This window comes from Tasmannia lanceolata, unplaced genomic scaffold (assembly GCF_043159265.1).
Source record: "Tasmannia lanceolata isolate RefF3 unplaced genomic scaffold, GAP_Taslan_0.1 ptg000003l, whole genome shotgun sequence".
NCBI classification, from domain to species: domain Eukaryota; kingdom Viridiplantae; phylum Streptophyta; class Magnoliopsida; order Canellales; family Winteraceae; genus Tasmannia; species Tasmannia lanceolata.
Genome location: NW_027518680.1, coordinates 15917106 through 15932928, shown reverse-complemented (window position 1 = coordinate 15932928; position 15823 = coordinate 15917106). Strand labels below are relative to the sequence as shown.

The 15823-nt window shown below is 38.7% G+C and overlaps 1 protein-coding gene across 1 annotated transcript; it reads right to left on the bottom strand.

Moving 5' to 3' along the window:
* Positions 1 to 1370: 1370 nt before the first annotated feature.
* On the bottom strand, positions 1371 to 14400 carry LOC143852460 (alpha/beta-Hydrolases superfamily protein). The gene is made up of 7 exons (XM_077361846.1): positions 13940 to 14400; positions 11110 to 11148; positions 10835 to 10905; positions 8639 to 8703; positions 8333 to 8422; positions 8157 to 8249; positions 1371 to 2099 (listed from the first exon to the last, which is right to left on the bottom strand). The coding sequence occupies exons 1-7, from the start codon at positions 14326 to 14328 to the stop codon at positions 1683 to 1685; spliced, it is 1164 nt and encodes a 387-aa protein (XP_077217961.1). The 5' UTR covers positions 14329 to 14400; the 3' UTR covers positions 1371 to 1682.
* Positions 14401 to 15823: the final 1423 nt, after the last annotated feature.

The following is a 15823-nucleotide window of genomic DNA, read 5'->3' as shown; positions in this document are numbered from 1 at the left end:
GAATATTTGGTTGGGTTATTGTTGTAAAAAACCAACCCGATTTTTTTCCGGGTTGGGCCTTTGGAAACCCAACCTGGTAAGAATGCTTTTTATTTTGAAATTTGAAAATACTAGTATTTAGGTAATTTTGTAATTTATTAAAAAAATAAGAGTATTTAAGTGATGGCTAGTGATTTTGGCACTACCATATTTAATAATTGCACAAGCCCAGCTTGTCTTTTCTTTTTTAAACAACTGCCAAATGTTATTAAAGTTCCCAAAAACCTCTAAAAAATAAGAGTATTTGGCACTACGATGTTTTAATAATTGCACAAGCTTAGCTTGTGTTTTGCTTTTTAGTTGGCTTTTGAGAGGTTTTTGGGAACTATAATAACATTTGACAGTTGTTTAAAAAAAGAAAAGACAAGCTGGGGTTGTGCAATTATTAAAACTTGGTAGTGCCAACATCAGTAGCCTTAAGTGTTAGAATATGTGAGATCTCATAAGATCTCATTGGTAGATTGTGTGGAGATCTCACCGTTGGATTATCTTATTATACTAGGCAAGTTGGCTAGAAGAGGTAACCTAGATTGATTAGGATACTAGATATGATTAGTAATTAGGTTAGAATATTCTACACATATCTCCTTCCATAGTTATTTTAATTTATTTCTATGTTTTATCATGTAAGTGCTCTTTATAAGCACCATTTGGGTTCTTCTACTTATTTATTATTATTTTTCTTTAATTCTTTATTTTGATTTTCTTTCCCTCTCTTTTCTTTCTTGGGGGAGTATTCTTCTTTCAAGGGAGTGAATTTATCATTGCCCTATGTTAATTAGATTTCCAAATATGTTTGTTAAATCTCTTATGTGGGTTTTTTTTTTCTTTACTCTTATTACCAATGGATTCAGTTCAAGAAACAACCACTTGAACTTAGGTATTGAGGAAATGTGCGGTAGCTTTAATGTTAATTTCTCCATTGCTTCAAATCCACTGCAAGTAAAATCTCCCTCTCGTGTGTAATAAAGTAAGGGGATATTTTTCATTTAGGCCGCGTTTAAAAACCATGATTTTTTTTAATGATAAATTAGTTTTTCCAAGTGGTGAGAGAAGGTAGAGCCTGTGGGGGAGAAGGTCAAAAGAAACAAAGCTCACGTTTGGCTACCATGAATTTTTTTTCTTGGAATATTATCTTACCCAATTTTTGTTTTATTGAATATTTCACAGTGATAATTCAAGGGCGAAAGCTGGATTCGCTTTCTATTCATACAGCAAGGTGAGCAAGAGAACCAGAAAACAAAGTGAATTTTTAATTTTGATACAGATCCTCAGAGAAAAGGAAATAGAAAACAACAAAACACCCAAGCTGGCCCAAAGATGCAGAGTCATAAGAGAACTAGATACCATTAGGGGAACAATACAGAAAATCATCAACAACTAATGTTTTTTCAGAGATAAATATGTAATCTGCGCTACAATGCACCCACTATATCTAGGTTTCAGACAAGTTTCATTCCTATCCATATATAAAAAAGAAAAAGAAAATGTACTGTTATATAATACAAGCTTAAATCCTATTCATATAAGAAACCCAGTACAGATGAAATGATTTTGAATTTTAAATCAGATCAGCACACTTGCCCCCATAAATGCTAAAGCTGATCACAAGAACAATATTTACCATCATTTACCAATGATTCTCACAGGCTTCGGCCCTCGAGTCTCTTCTCCATCCAGTCAATGATGTCGGCCGCAATCTCTTCACGCTCAGGCTCGAAAAGAAGATCATGCAAAAAGCCCTCATAGAGCTTTATGTCTTTGAATTCTGAGGCAGCTTCATTGTACAAATCCTGTGAAGCCAAAGGATCGGTAACTTTATCTGCCGTTCCGTGAAGAACCAAGAATGGGACGGTGACGGATTTCATGTTCTGCATTAGGTGTGAGGAGATGCGGAGGATCTCGTAGCCCGTTCGAACCCTTATCGGGCCAGTATAGACCAATGGGTCAGAGTACTTGGCCACCAGGGCAGCAGGGTCCCTTGACACTGGAATGCCTCTTTTATTAGCACCCTTGAATTGAAACTTGGGAGCAACAAGAGAAAATATAGGAGCCACAGCCTGCAAGACATTGAAAGAAATGCCCATTAGTAGAGTGGGTCTGGTGTTGTATTTGTTAAAACTATGAAAGCATTAGTATTTGTTAAAACTGTATACAAAACAGTGTTCTGAAAACTGGATTATTATTCGATTAGATGGTTTCGTTTAAATCGGTTAAACCGAGAGTTCAAGCTGGTCCAACCATGATGCCATACCGAGTTTATAACATTTTAAGAAAAAAAAAAAAAAAGTTAACAAAAATGCTAAAAAAAAAGAGCAAAAAAGTGGCGAAAAGCTATTCTTTTTAACAGGTCAAAGCATTTCCGGCTCCCTACACCACTCCACATGCCTCTCTCCAAATCTCCACACCCTCCATTGTTGCTGCAGCCATATTGCCGCCATCACTATTATGGCATTACCACTGATAACATATTCGAAGACATTAGGCCTCTTTGGATACTCCTAAATATTTACATATGATCCTATAAACAAATAATAGTTATAATAGCTTTATACGTATCTTAGCTAATGGCTTCCAAAGTGGCCTTAAAAGTCTCATTTGCAAATTAGATTACCTTAAAATAATCTTACAAAACCAGACACATTTTGGTGGTATCTAAAGAAGCCCTTCACTCTCTTTGGGCATTGCAATCAACATCATCGATTCCAAGCAAGGTTATAAATTTCGTTTCGTTTCGTCCGAAATGGACGAAACTTTTCGTTTTCGGGAACGAAAACGAAACGAAATCTTCAAAATTTCTTTTCGTCCGAAATTTCGGTCAATTTCGGTCATTTCGTTCAAAATTGACCGAAATTTCGGATTTTGTTCGAAATGGACGAAATTTTGAATTTCGTCCGAAATTGGCTATAACGGCTAGTTTGACTGTTTTTTGCAGAAATTACATCAATGCCCCTGTAACGGCTCTTTTGGGATTTTGACCATTTTAGCCTCCAAATGTGACCGTTTATAGCTGTTGGGAAGGGTATTCTAGTCATTTTTACTTGCACAAACAATAAAAAACTCTATAAATAACATTTTCCCTACCTTCTTCTCCTCCACCTTCACATAAGTGATTCTCCTTCTCTTTTCTACTTTCACTTACACTATCTATTCTAATAAATTTCCTACAAATCTACACTCTTCTTCAACTCAATCCAAATCCATTTTGGAGCAAAGGGAAGGCCTACCTTCAACTTACAACTACAAGAACTATTTCCTAAGGCTTGCAAATTACAAGTTACACTACAAATTTCAAGTGAAGGCTTACAAGTTACACTACAAATTTCAAGTGAGGGAAGGCTAATATTATCTTATTCTCTTCAAATCAAGTTCAACCTCAAGGTTCTCTTTATTTCTTTTCATTTTCTTTCTTTTATTTCTTACTTCATTTGTCCCCTTCTACTTCATTTTTTTGTAATTTGTTTCAATTTTCTTTCTTTTATTTCTTACTTCATTTGTCCCCTTCTACTTCATTTTTTTGTAATTTGTTTCAATTTTCTTTCTTCTAATTCATTTTTCCCCTTCTTCTACTTCATTTCAGAATGAGTGGGTCGGGCTCGGGATCTTCTGCAGGAGCATCCTCTATTGGTTCGGCACCCGCTAGATCGGATGACCCGGCATGGGCTTATGGTACATTGGTTCCGGGTCAAAAAAATAAAGTAACTTGCATATTCTGTGCCAGTCATATCGGGTGGAGGTATAACCCGCTTGAAAGAACATTTAGCGGCTGTTCCTGGTGAAGTAGCATCATGCAAAAAAGTGACTGAATATGTAAAATATCGAATGAAGCAACTTTTAGATGCAAAGAGAAAAGAAAGGGCTAGGATGAGCCTATCCAGAGCAGAGGTTGGAGGTTTTTATGGCACACCAGACGAAGAAGAAGAGCAGGATGAAGAAGACATTGGCACACAATTGCCTCAACGAAGAGGTAAGGAAGTTCTTGTAGAACCGAGTGGTACAAAGAGGAAGAAGAAGGGAATCACAGGAGGGATCAAGAATTTCTTTGCACCACAAACAACCCCTGGAGCCCAGCCAAGCATTAAAAGTGCTTTGGCTACCAAAGAAACAATGGATAGAGCAGACATGTCGGTTGGCATGCTTTGCTACGATGCTAATCTCCCTTTCAACGTTGCCAATTCACCTTTCTGGCAACCTATGTTTGATGTTGTGAATGCCGTGGGTTCGGGTTATAAGGCACCTACTTATCATGCTTTAAGGGGTTCCATTTTGAAGAATACAGTGGATGAGGTAAACAACTATTTGGAGGAGATTAAGATGTCATGGAGATACACTGGCTGTAGCATTATGGCAGATGGATGGACAGACACCAAACAACGTTCCCTAATCAACTTTTTGGTGTACTGCCCTAAAGGAGTCATATTCCTCAAATCCGTTGATGCATTTGGCATAGTGAAGAATACCGATGAATTATACAATATCTTAGAAAAGATTGTCGGAGAGGTGAATCCGGAATATGTGGTGCAATTTGTAACTGACAGTGAGCCAAGTTACAAAGCTGCTGGGAAAAGACTAGAAGCCGCGTTTGGTACATTCTTCTGGACTCCGTGCGCAGCTCATTGCTTAGATCTCATCTTGGAGCATCTGTGCAAACCGACTGTATTTCCTCACATAGCAACCACAATTGAGAGGGCTCGGACGATTACAAAGTTCATCTACAACCATGGAAGCCTCTTGAATTTGATGAGGAAGAAGTTCATAAGTGGGAAGGAGTTGTGCCGCCCTGCTGCAACCAGATTTGCTACAAATTTCATTAGCATACAAAGTCTGGTGTTGAATCGGAAAGCACTTCAGCAGATGTTTGTGTCTGATGAGTATAGTACTAGTAGGTTTGTCCAACACCCACTGAGTGAAGGGTAGTTAGTACTGTGTTGGATAAATCTTTTTGGGACCAATGCAAGTACATTCTAAACATCAGCGAGCCTTTAGTGAGAGTGCTGCGTTTGGTAGATCGGCAGGACAAACCGGCGATGGGTTACCTATATGAGGCCATGGATAAGGCCAAAGAGAACATCAAGGAGAGGTTGAAGAGAAAATCAGATTACATGCCCATCTGGAGGATCATCGACCAAAGATGGGATAGGCAACTCCACAGTCCCCTCCATGCAGCAGGATATTTTCTTAACCCTGCTCTCTTTTTCACTCCTACCTTCTCTAGGCAAAGTGAAGTAACCAGAGGCTTGTTGGCATGCATCATTCGACTGGTACCTGATGAAGCTACACAAGAACTCATCACCAATCAGATTGAGGATTATCAAGAGGCTAAGGGTATGTTTGGAATGAAGCTTGCAATCCGCAACCGAACGAAATTGGGACCAGGTATATTTGAGTTGTTTGTTTGATTAAGTATAATTCATTTTAACTTTCAGTTTCTCAACAAATAATGCTTTACTATTTTTTACTTTACAGTTGCATGGTGAAATCAATTCGGAGGTGACGTGGAAGAATTACAGACCTTTGCGATCAGAATCCTCAGTCAGACCTGCAGTGCTACTGGGTGTGAAAGGAATTGGAGCACCTTCGAACACATTCACTCTGCAAAGAGAAATAGGTTGGAGCACCAGAGATTAGATGACTTGGTGTTTGTCCATTACAATCTTAAGTTTCGAGAAAGGTATACAACGTAATATAATGTTTTCAACTCTCACCCCATCACTTTAAGCTTTTAAGTTTAACCTTTGACATTAAACTTAATGTTTTCCTTTTCAGGGACTTGTTGAGGAAATCATCTACCACTAGTGACCCTTTGAGCATAGACTATCTGGATGTCATGATGGATTGGGTTGCAGAAGAAGAAGATGTCATATTCACGCCGGAAGACATTGGGTGGGAAAATCTTGAAGCACCTACTGCTGTGGTTGGGGCCGGGGATGACGACGACGACTTTCTCATGCCTCTTGAAGAAGATGTCCCTATTGGTGGTCCAGGTGGTGACGACGACGGCGACGGCGACGACGAAGAAGACATTGAGTATGATCATCCGGGTTATAATGATTGAGAGTTGTTGCTACTAGCTATTGTCTATGTTTCACATTCATGTATCTCTTTTTTTTTATGTTTTTCTATGTATCAGACCATCAGTTGGACTTGTGCAAGACTTTATGTGTTTAAGTAATGAATATGCCTTTTGGGACACATATTTTGGACTATTTATTAGTTTTTCATCTTTTTCTATTGATTTTTTATATTTTTTGAATTTTTCTCATATTTTTTAATATATTTTTTGTGTGAACGAAAAGTTTCGACCGAAATGCACCGAAATGACCGAAATCCCACCGAAATTTCGTTTCGGTGGCCAAAACGAAATGGTGACCGAAACGGAATTTACAACTATGATTCCAAGACAAAATCTTTAACAAGGCTTTTCTTTGTAATTCTAGTGGCATGAAAACCACCTCCAATGGAGGATTTTCTCTTGCCCTATAGAACCCCATGCTATATGGGCAATTTACATCTCTAGCAGAATAGAACCAAATTTCATCTGGTTTGGCAGTTTGGCAGTTGAATAGAATGTCTCATGCACTTTTCAGACATCTGAGGAAGGTTGGTCCCACCGCACCACAACAATTGCTGGTTCAGGTTGTACCCAGCCATACCAGCTGGTCCAGTCCAGTTTTTTAAAATATTGACAAAAAAGCAGGGTCCCAAAGCAAAACTCGGACAAACAAATCAGTCTGCCCCAGGGATTAAAATCTTTGGAAACATAATAAATATTAAATAATGAACATCCGAAAGGTGATGAATTTCACTGACACATACCAACACAAATATGTGTAGACAATATATGTCAGATGAATACACACCCCTTTAGTTATAATACCCAAGAGAGGAAATTGGGCAATATGTACTGGTAAAGGACAATTACTCAATTCTAAGCAGAAACCCCATTTTTTGTAAACTTAGACCAGGTTAAGAAGAGTCGAACTCAAGTGTTTACTTGTTGGACCAAGTTGATTTTTTAGTGTAATTTGCACCTATTTGATGGGAGGTTTTTAACATAGTTACAAGAGTGGGAAGCGAGTGCGGGAAGCGATGGGTTTAGAAAAGAGAAAATGTAGGAAGCGAGAAGCTCTAAAGAAAGTAAACAGAAAATGTGTGGGAAGAGTCATTTAAAGCCAACGTGAAGCATATAATAAGCCTCATTGGAACTTGGATGCAACCAAAAAGTACATAGAAAGAGTCAGATTGCAGTAGGTTAAGGAGAAGGAGTTTAACATAGGTGAGGATTACAAGTAGAAATCATTCAAAAAAAAAGAAGGATTACAAGTAGAAAAGAAGAGTTCATGACTAATTGGAATTACAGCTTTTACGAAATTACAGTTTCACATGTTTTATTCATGTATATTTAATGTTAAGCTTTTGAAAAAAGATCCATGTAATTTTTATTTGAAAATTAAGATGAGTTTTCAAGTTTTAAATATACTATTTTTTTTTTAAATACACTCCTTCAGAATTATCAAAAGAACAAAATATTCTATTAGGAATTGATAATCACCTAAATAGGAAACACTCTTAATTAAGAGGAAACGCGTAGGGCAGGCACTTCTTCTAAATTTGGGAAGCGAGAAGAACTTAGCTTCCGAAGCGAGTTTCGGGGGAAGCGAGTTTCGGGGGAAGCGAGCTTCCTATCTAGCTAGGAAGTGATAACTATGGCTTTTAGTAACTAATTTTAATGAATCCTTTTATAACTCCCTCCTTCCAACCCCTCAAAGATTTCCCTTGTTCTTCTAAAAATAGCCCAAAAGGAAGCATCAAACTACCGACCTTTTCCTCTCCCAGTTCTCCCCATCACTCCTCTCCCATTCTTTTCGTTGACTAGACTTGGTCATAGTTCTTCAACAACACAGCCAAACCAAACTCAAAAATCTGTAGATTCACAATCTTTTTTTTACCGCTTATTCCCGCAAAAGGTTGCCTATATAGCTTCCAATTAAGAAAAATGGCCTGACTTTGGGTTTGTTGATAAAAAAAACAAACAGCGTAATTAACTGACCAAGAAAACTATCCGTCATAGTTGCACATGTATTATATACAAGAAAGGAGGAGAAAAAGAAAATTACCCCGACTATTGGGTGTGCTGGCTTCACACGCAGAGCCGGCGAAGTCAGGACAATTCCTTCCAACATGCCCTCAATATGGGGATATGAAGCTGCCTATAAGTACCATTGTGAGCAATGAGAAACCTTGCATTGAGTGCCAGTCAAAACTTTCAACTAGTACAGTTCCACGATCTTACCTTCAAAACCACAGCTCCACCTGTCGAGTGACCAAAAAGAAAACATGGTATACCATGATTCTCTGATTTAATTTTCTCCAAAAATGTTCCCTGTATAAATGGAAATACAGAGAGATCAAGTAGAATGTCGGCAAGTAAAATATTGCAGAATGAAGCTATCTTTTTAACATCGGAGTTCAGCTACATTTAAGGCAGACCCAAAACCGAATGTCTCTAGGTAAGCTACAGACCCCATGTTCTCAAAACAAGATAGAGCAATGACATGCTGAAAGAAAGAAGTGAAATCACAATGATGAAAGAACTTACAGTGTCTTCCACAACATGATCGAGGGAAGGTACATATCCATGTAATCCATCACTTCCACCATGGCCTACAAAAGATTACAAAACTAGAGATCATTTTGTGATGTATCTTGACACTAATTAGAACTGGCAATAAAGCAGTAACCAGTTTATGAAGATAATTTATTGGCATTTTATACAAACACGAATAAAAAAATGTGACTCAGCCGAGTCATGTGTCACTTGTGTACATGTAGAATGAGAGCATTGCAAGGAAATTACACTGTTCATCAAGCTTTTCAACAATAATGCTGTTTAGAGAGTGATTAAAAAGTAATCATACAAGGCAAGCCCCGCCCAACAGGACTCTCACATGGCACAAGGATATCATCTAGACAATTTGCTTGGAGGTGTGCAAACAGATTCTTAAAACAAAAGAAGCCTTTTTTGTTTCAACTTTCAATCATCTGCCTGTCACCCATCATTCATAAAGGACCGTCCAATCTAGCTGGCCCCACAGTAAATATGGGCCACAGTGCAAAAATATATGGACAGAATCAGGGGCAATACCAGAAATTTTGCACGGGGGGGGGGGGGGGGGGGCAAAAATTATAGTAATTTTTTTTTTCTATCTTAGGGATGATTGGAAAGGGGGGCGTATTTTTTTTAAAAGGTGGTAAGTATTAAAAAATAAAGGTATTTTTTTTCCCCAAAAAAATTAAGGGGGGCAATTGTCCCCCTTCCCTCTCAAGTGCCATCGCCCCTGCACAGAATGACCTTAACAATCTGATTCAATGGCCCATGGATGGTAACTTAAATACAAAACATGCCTTTTTGAACCCTTCCATTTGCAGCCCAATGATCTGATATTTTCAATTGTTTGATTGAAATTTTGAGATGCAACGATCCACAAAAGGGCCAACCAACCACGCCTTTTTGAACCCTTCCATTTGCAGCCCAATGATCTGATATTTGCGATTCTTGGATTGAAATTTTGCGATGTAGCGATCCACAATAGGGCCAACCACTCATTGTAGACAGATATGTTGGACATTATATGGAAATAAATTTAGAAAGACATCACATAACACTTTCCTTTTCCACAGAGCAATATCTATGCAACAATTATGTTTACATCTAACTAAACACACACGCACACACACGCGCGCACACGCACACGTACACGCACACACACACTCTCTTAGTCGAAGACGGAGAGCTAATTAAGAGTTTAATTGTTCACTACTTCTCGAATATAAAAATATGAGTGAGCCATGAGGGAATTCTCTTAAGAATGAACATCTAAGTGGTGAATAAGTCATGGCACTCAATTGTTCTATGGTTTCAAAGGCTATTTGGCAACTAACAATCGTCAAAAGTGTAGTGCTGGCACAATATGTTGTGGTGAAGCCTAGAGAGTAGAGAGTGCAGTGGTAAAAAGAGGCATCAGCCACTCAGCGGGTGGAGTGGGAAACAACCCATGATGGGGACCACTCTACTCAAGACAAGCAACGAAGTAGCTAGGTAGAAGGCTAGGGCTATAGAAACTCCACGACTGCTAGTTCTGGTGGTAGCCTCAACCATGACCACATCCATAATCCCTCCCACGAGGCCACAACCACAATCAAAGGAGCCGATAGTGTATAAGGCCTCAAAGGTGTCCTATGGAGAAAATTGTGGTGTGGGAGGCCTTGCGGAAGTCTTTGTAGTTGATAGGAAACCATCAGGTTGAAAGAGGAGAACACAAAATGTCGAGTACTCTGAATGCATGATAATTGATGTGTTAAACATCACGTACTCGTCGCCAAATCCCAAAACTGTATAGCAAGCCTTATCCTTATCATCCATAGGGATTTTTGAAGGTAAGAATATTAAGATCTATGGAAAAGAAATAATGCACCTCTTTCATTATATAGATCCAACCCTTGTGATCTTGTCTACTCTGATACCAAGTAAAATGTACTTGAATCAAATGGAGTAGAGGAAGGAAGAGAGGAAGAGAGGGGACATTTCATGGAGAGTGATTGCAGTTTTTATTAAGTAAAAATACAGACCTCATAGACATATATATACAAGCTTTTGTCAAAAGACTAAACTACACTCAAAGAAGGGTAGCCCCATAAATATAACACATGCACATATCTAAAAAGAAAAATTCGACAACTGAAAACCAATCAAAAATGAAAATGAGAGCTGAAAGTAACCAGTAGGAATATGTACCGATCCAATCCATTGCATATACTCCAAAGTTGCATCCAGTTAGTTGCCTAGCAAACTGAGCATACCTTCCACTGAAAAAGGTCCATCAGAGAATAATGAGCAATTTGACCCAAATTGCAAAAGATAAAATGAGAGAATAATCAAGCTTGAGGTTACGATTGATGCAAGCTTGAGGTCATGACTTTGATAGCATAGCTACCGACAAGAAAAAAAAAGGTAAAAGAAATTGTATGTAAAGTGCACAAGGCAATAAATTCCATGTGTGTTGCCATTACCTGTGTTCATTAAGCCCATGTATAATAATCAACATGCCCCTGAAAACATAGAAGAATGCCTTTAAGTTTAAGACCAGAAATTAGAGAGAAAACAAAAGTAATTGTTAAGGTGTAAATTATAAAAGATAAATAACGCCTTTCTCCAACAGCTTAAGCTTTTGGAGTAATTGGTTGTTTCATATGGTATCGAGTCCAAACCTCCCCGATGTCAAAAAAAAAAAATCCACACGCAATGGTCGGCCCAAGGTGGGACCACATGTGCCACGTGTTTGCCAAGTGAGCCACACGTGAGGGGGAGTGCTAAAGTATAAAAGATTAAACACTGCCCTTCTCCAACAGCTAAGCTTTTGGAGAAGTTGGTAAGTTTAACATGGTATCAGAGCCAAAGGTCCCGAGTTCAAACCTCCCGGATACCAAAAATCCACATGCGATGGTCGACCCAAAGTGGGACCACATGTGCCACGTGTTTGCCAAGTTGGCCACACGTGCTGGGGAGTGTTAAAGTATAAAAGATAAATAACGCCTTTCTCCAACAGCTTAAGCTTTTGGAGAAGTTGGTGGGAGTAATTGGTTGTTTGACATGGTATCAGAGCAAAGGTCTCGAGTTCAAACCTCCCGGATAGCAAAAATCCATTTGTGATGGTCGGCCCAAAGTGGGACCACATGTGCCACGTGTTTGCCAAGTGGGCCACACGTGCGGGGGAGTGTTAAAGTATAAAAGATAAATAACGCCTTTCTCCAACCGCTTAAGCTTTTGGAGTAATTGGTTGTTTGATAGTAACAAATGGTATAAAATTGTACATGGTAATTATTTGACTTAACAAGTCAATCAAAATTCAAAACTCCTTGGACTTACACACGTTAATAAAAAATTTGACCACACCAATCATTGACTCCCTTTTATGTTAGCCAAGTTCTTGTCCAAGTCCAAGTGTCTAAACTCTAAAGTCTAAACACTAGCGCAAATTGCATTTTTCAATATGGCACTTGTAATTAGCCTATGTTAAGTAACACTAAATGATATTTGTTCTACCATATAGCATATGATATTGTACTTTTGCAATAACAAGCTAGGAGCTACAATAAGTTGGTAAGTGGTTAATCCTAAGTTCTTTAGCATAGCGGAAATCGATCGAACCTTGATCCAACTCGTACTTGGTAAGCCACTTGGTAAGAGCAGACAAGAATCGATTATTACACTTGCATCATCAAGTACCAACACCATAACAAGGTTTAATACAAAGAATAACTGTTGAGGCATCAAATTCCAGACCAAATAACACAACCTACTATGTATTGTTGCTTGCGCTAACCTTATGATAGTCAATGATTATGCCACCAGGTATGGCAGGGGAATGCACTGGTAAGTGCATATAACCACAGTTGCATAGATCTTCAACTTGGGTCTGCTACAACTCCATAATCTTAATCTCAACATGTACTTTGGGTTTACAAACTATATGATTTATAAGGCCCTGTTTGTTTTGGATTTTGAGAACCAATTGTGAGTCTAAAACCGTTTATTGGAGTCAATATTAATGTAATTTGAGTCCAATAATCGGTTTGGAGGCTCACCATCGGTTGTCATAATCTCAAAGTTCCTAAACGTAAATTTAAGTCCAATAATCAGTTTTGTACTCAGCCTAATTTTTGCCAAGGCTCCCAGTCCCAAGTTTTTAAGTCTGGTAACGTTTACTACCCAAGGATCGCCCTCCCAATTCGAAGTTTTTTCATGGAAGTTTCAACCTTGTTGACTGTGACAACAGTTTCAAGGTCTTTTGGGTATCAAAGAGAAACTGTTTTTGATGATAATGATGACAGCAATGGTGGGAAACCAAGATTGGCTGTTCTTATCACTGACGAGTTAGTCAACAACAAATAAGAAAACAAACGAATCAAACAGTAATTACCATTCAAGAAAGAAAAAACAACCAGACAGAACTTCAACAAGCAATCAAAATTCTTCCAATTAAGATGCCCGACCAATAAAATGGGATGAGAAATGCTCCAAAGAAGTAGAAATCAACTGCCTAAGTGAAGAATTTACATCGAACCTTAGAAACTGTTTGGATGCATGGATTTTACCAGCTAAAATCTTGATTTTATAGCTAAAACCTAGATTTTATAAGCCAAACCCTGGATTTTACAAGCTAATCCAGGATTTAGCTTATAAAATCAAGATTTTAGCTTGTAAAATTCTTATAATCTAGGATTGTAAAATCCAACTTCTAGCTTTCAAAATCCAGATTTTAGCTTATAAATTCTAGGTTTTAGCTTATAAATTCAAGATTTTAGCTTGTAAAATCCAGGATTTTACAATCCTAGATTATAAAATTCATGTATTCAAACGGTGCATTAGAGTTCAGAAATTAATCCTGTTCGTTTGAGATTGTGGCAACGGATTGTGAGCCCTAAAACCGAATGTTGGACTCAAAATTAATGTAATCATGAGTCCAATAATCGGATTGGGGATTCACCATCGGTTGTCATAATCTCAAACGAACAGGGCATTAAGCAGGAACGCAAAATTCCATTGCTCATAAAAGTAAAAACTCAATCAAAACAGTAATCATTCCTACCACTAATTCAAAACCCTAATCACACAATCCAAAACAACAAAAAGGGCAAAAAAAAAGAAGGGTCATGATTTTTTTTGCCCCCACTGTAGGATTATGCCCCCCACTTTTAACGTGAACTGTGGGCACACTTTAACGCTTTCTGACGTCAAATCAAACTAAAAGGGGGCGCATAATCCTACAAGGGGGCGAAAAAATCATCGCCCAAAAAGAAACACAAAACCGCGTGAGGGAGAACGGAATCAAGACCTTACTTAATATCACCAGAGACTGGAATCCACGAACGAGAGAACAACGCATTCCTCCTCGATCCAAAGAAAATTGACGTTCCAGATCTGCACACCTGGCTCTCATCATCATCATCCATCCACGACACCATTTCCAATCCCTCAGCCAGCGCTCTCCGCCTCAAAACATCCTCCTCCTCCTCCTTCCGCCGGAAAACCGCTCTCCGTTTCGGAAGGGCGGATTTTGATAAGCGGTTTCGCGGTAAGATGAGGAGGAACCATAAGAAAAAGGATTGAAGGAAGATGAGGATACGATTTACGGAACGTAGAGATACGGACCTACGGAGGTTGCGGAATACGTGTATTATACGGCCGCTTGCTCCTGAGGTTAGTTCTTCTACGGGGAGGTTTTCCATGACGAGAGGAGAGAGGAGGGAGGAGGGGGGTGTTGGGGAAGAAATAGGGGGGTCGGAAATCCGCGGCTAATTTATCGGGGGTGGGTATTTATAGGCGATGGAGTTTTGGAGGTTTTAAATTTTTAACTAAAGGGAAGGGTTAGAAGTTAACTGGGGTTTAATTGGATTGTAAAGCTGTTGGCTCGGCTCGGCGTTTCCTACATGTTTCAAACGCGTTGCTAAGAGGACTCGAGTCTATTTCTTAGAAGTTAGAAGCATGGTTTAACATTTCGGTTTCGGTACGGGTTTCGGACCCCTCAAATTTCGAAATTTCGGCGTGAAACAAAGGAAAGAATATTTTATTCAATATTAAATTTCGGTCGAAATTTTGGTGAAATATTAAATTAATTTAAAAAATAGGTTTTTTTGGTGAAATTTCGACCAAAATTCCGAATCGGGTTTTCATGATTTCGGTGTCGGTCTCCAACGAAATTTCGGATTTCGGTCGAAATTTAAAACCATGCTTAGAAGTAGGGCTGCAACTTGGGTCGGGTTTTACCCGACCACCCGACCCGAAAATAGCTTGGGTTGGGTTCATGTTTCTCGGGTTTTGGGTCGAGCCGGGTCAACGATCCAAAAGCCCGCATGAATCTCAGGTCGAGCCGGGTTTGAAGGGGCCCAACCCGATCCGACCAGAGTTACTTAAGTTATAGTATGTACTTTTTTTGTCTAAAACTTTGTTACGTTAAAAGTGAAAACTTAAAAGTAAAACTCACGCATGCACACAATCACAGTGACTCTTTCCATCTTTTGTTCGTTTCCCCACTTTAGCTCTAGGGTTTCAAGTTTCAACTAAATAGTTAATGCACTAAATAGTTTCTTGTTATCTCATATGAGTAAAATCATTTTCATTTGGTAATGTATCAATTTATTCTCTTTGGACTAGTTATTAGTTAATGCACTAAAGAGTTTGCCATGCTTGAGTTTTTCTACTTCTATGAGTTGAGTTGCCTTGTCAAACAAGAGTTTTCCTTAAAAAATTGCGTCAACGTAAAAAAACCCGACCCGAGATTTATAATGGATAGGGCTGGGTTTGGGAATCGTGGGTTTTCCGGAAAAAAAAACCCGACCCGACCCGACCAGAGATATTTCTCGGGTTGGGTTGGGTTCTTCAAAACCTGACCCACCCGACCCAAGTTGCAGCCCTACTTAGAAGTTAGAACTTAAAACATGTGAAAGAGTAGATTTTGTATTGTGTAAGCCTGTATAGTCCATTATTTTTTAAAAGTACCTTACAGGCTACACCATAGAATGATCCACACCGTTCCATTTGATGGGTCACAACGTAAATAGGTTGTGGACCAAAAATAATTTCCATAGGACGATCCGAACCCTTTAATCTATATACAAGTTTTCATAGTATGCATTTCCTCTACAGATCGGATCGCTATGATCATCATTTTTTGGGCACAACATATTTATGTTGTGGCACATTGAATGGACGGTTTGGATCATC